A 1,216-nucleotide genomic window follows, 5' to 3' on the forward strand; every position below is an offset into this window, starting at 1 on the left:
GAGATTTTAGCGAATGAATCTGTGGGAGAGTTTCATAGTTAGGCAACGACACTAGGATGTGCCTCACTGTCTTCCTGCTGGCTCTGCCAGTGAGTGATGGAGACTGGGGTCAGAAGCTGCCATGAAGTGAGAAATCAGATATCTGCATCTTCTCTCCTGACCCTGGTTCTAGCTCTGTGTCGCTTCGCCTACATCCATGCTTTAGTTTCTGTATAGACATTCTTCACTCTGACGGTTTATCACCTTCGCCCTTTGACCTGGGCCTCTGCCTCTCTGACTCCAGCTCTTGCTAACTTTAGTTCATCTCATTGCTGCCATTTCACCATGGAGCGACTCTATCGCCTTGACAAGCACTTCATTCAGTCAACTTTAATTTTCTGAATTATGTACTCTGGAGCTTCTCTGTATTCTAAGTTGTAACTGACAACTTATTCCCTGTATATTGCAAACTTTTGCTTTTCAAAATAGAAATTTGGTTAAGTATCATCATCTTGGCTTTCACATCCGGGTGATACTCCATCCTTTTGACGTCATCCGTATCAACAAGATATCATCCGTGTGCTGTGGCTGAGAAGGCTCCAGAGAGTTATGAGTGGTGCCTTTGGGAAGCCTCAGGGCACAGTGGCCAGGGTTCCCATTGGCCAGGTCATCATGTCCATCCGAGCCAAGCTGCAGAATAAGGGACAAGTGATTGAGGCTCTGTGCAAAGCCAAGTTCAAGTACTCTGGCAGCCAGAAGATCCACATCTCAAGGAAATGGGGCTTAACCGAGTTTAATACAGATGAACTTGACACAGTTGCTAAGAAGTGGATCATTCCTGATTACTGTAGTGTCAAATATATCACCAACTGTGGTCCTCTGGACAGGTGGAGAGCCCTGCATTCCTGAAGTGCTCTCCTATATCCTACCGAATCATGTTCAACAACAAATGTCACATCAGGTCTGCAAAAATATTGATACCTTGGTCTTTCTTTTAAAAAGAAAATAAGTATGTCAATATTCACCTGCACGGTCTACATCCTGCACGGTCTAATGGAAACATCTTTTCAATCCCGCGTGACCATGCGGTACTCTTGATACATTGGCTCTTTTAGTTTCTTGGATGCCTCACAATCACTTGTTAATAGCTTCTTGTCCCTTACTTTTCTGTGTTTACAAACTTCTCCTGTTATTATTAATTTAATTTCCTTCAGATTTCTTACTTCCTGAAGAAAGT

At 43.5% G+C, this 1,216-nt stretch overlaps 1 protein-coding gene across 1 annotated transcript; it reads left to right on the forward strand.

Moving 5' to 3' along the window:
- Positions 1–588: 588 nt before the first annotated feature.
- On the forward strand, positions 589–888 carry Rpl10-ps11 (ribosomal protein L10, pseudogene 11). The gene has a single exon (XM_087577445.1). It carries the CDS (start codon positions 589–591, stop codon positions 886–888), a length of 300 nt encoding a protein of 99 aa, XP_087433571.1.
- Positions 889–1,216: the final 328 nt, after the last annotated feature.

This window comes from Rattus norvegicus, chromosome 11, assembly GCF_021556685.1.
Source record: "Rattus norvegicus strain SHRSP/BbbUtx chromosome 11, alternate assembly SHRSP_T2T, whole genome shotgun sequence".
Lineage (NCBI taxonomy): Eukaryota > Metazoa > Chordata > Mammalia > Rodentia > Muridae > Rattus > Rattus norvegicus.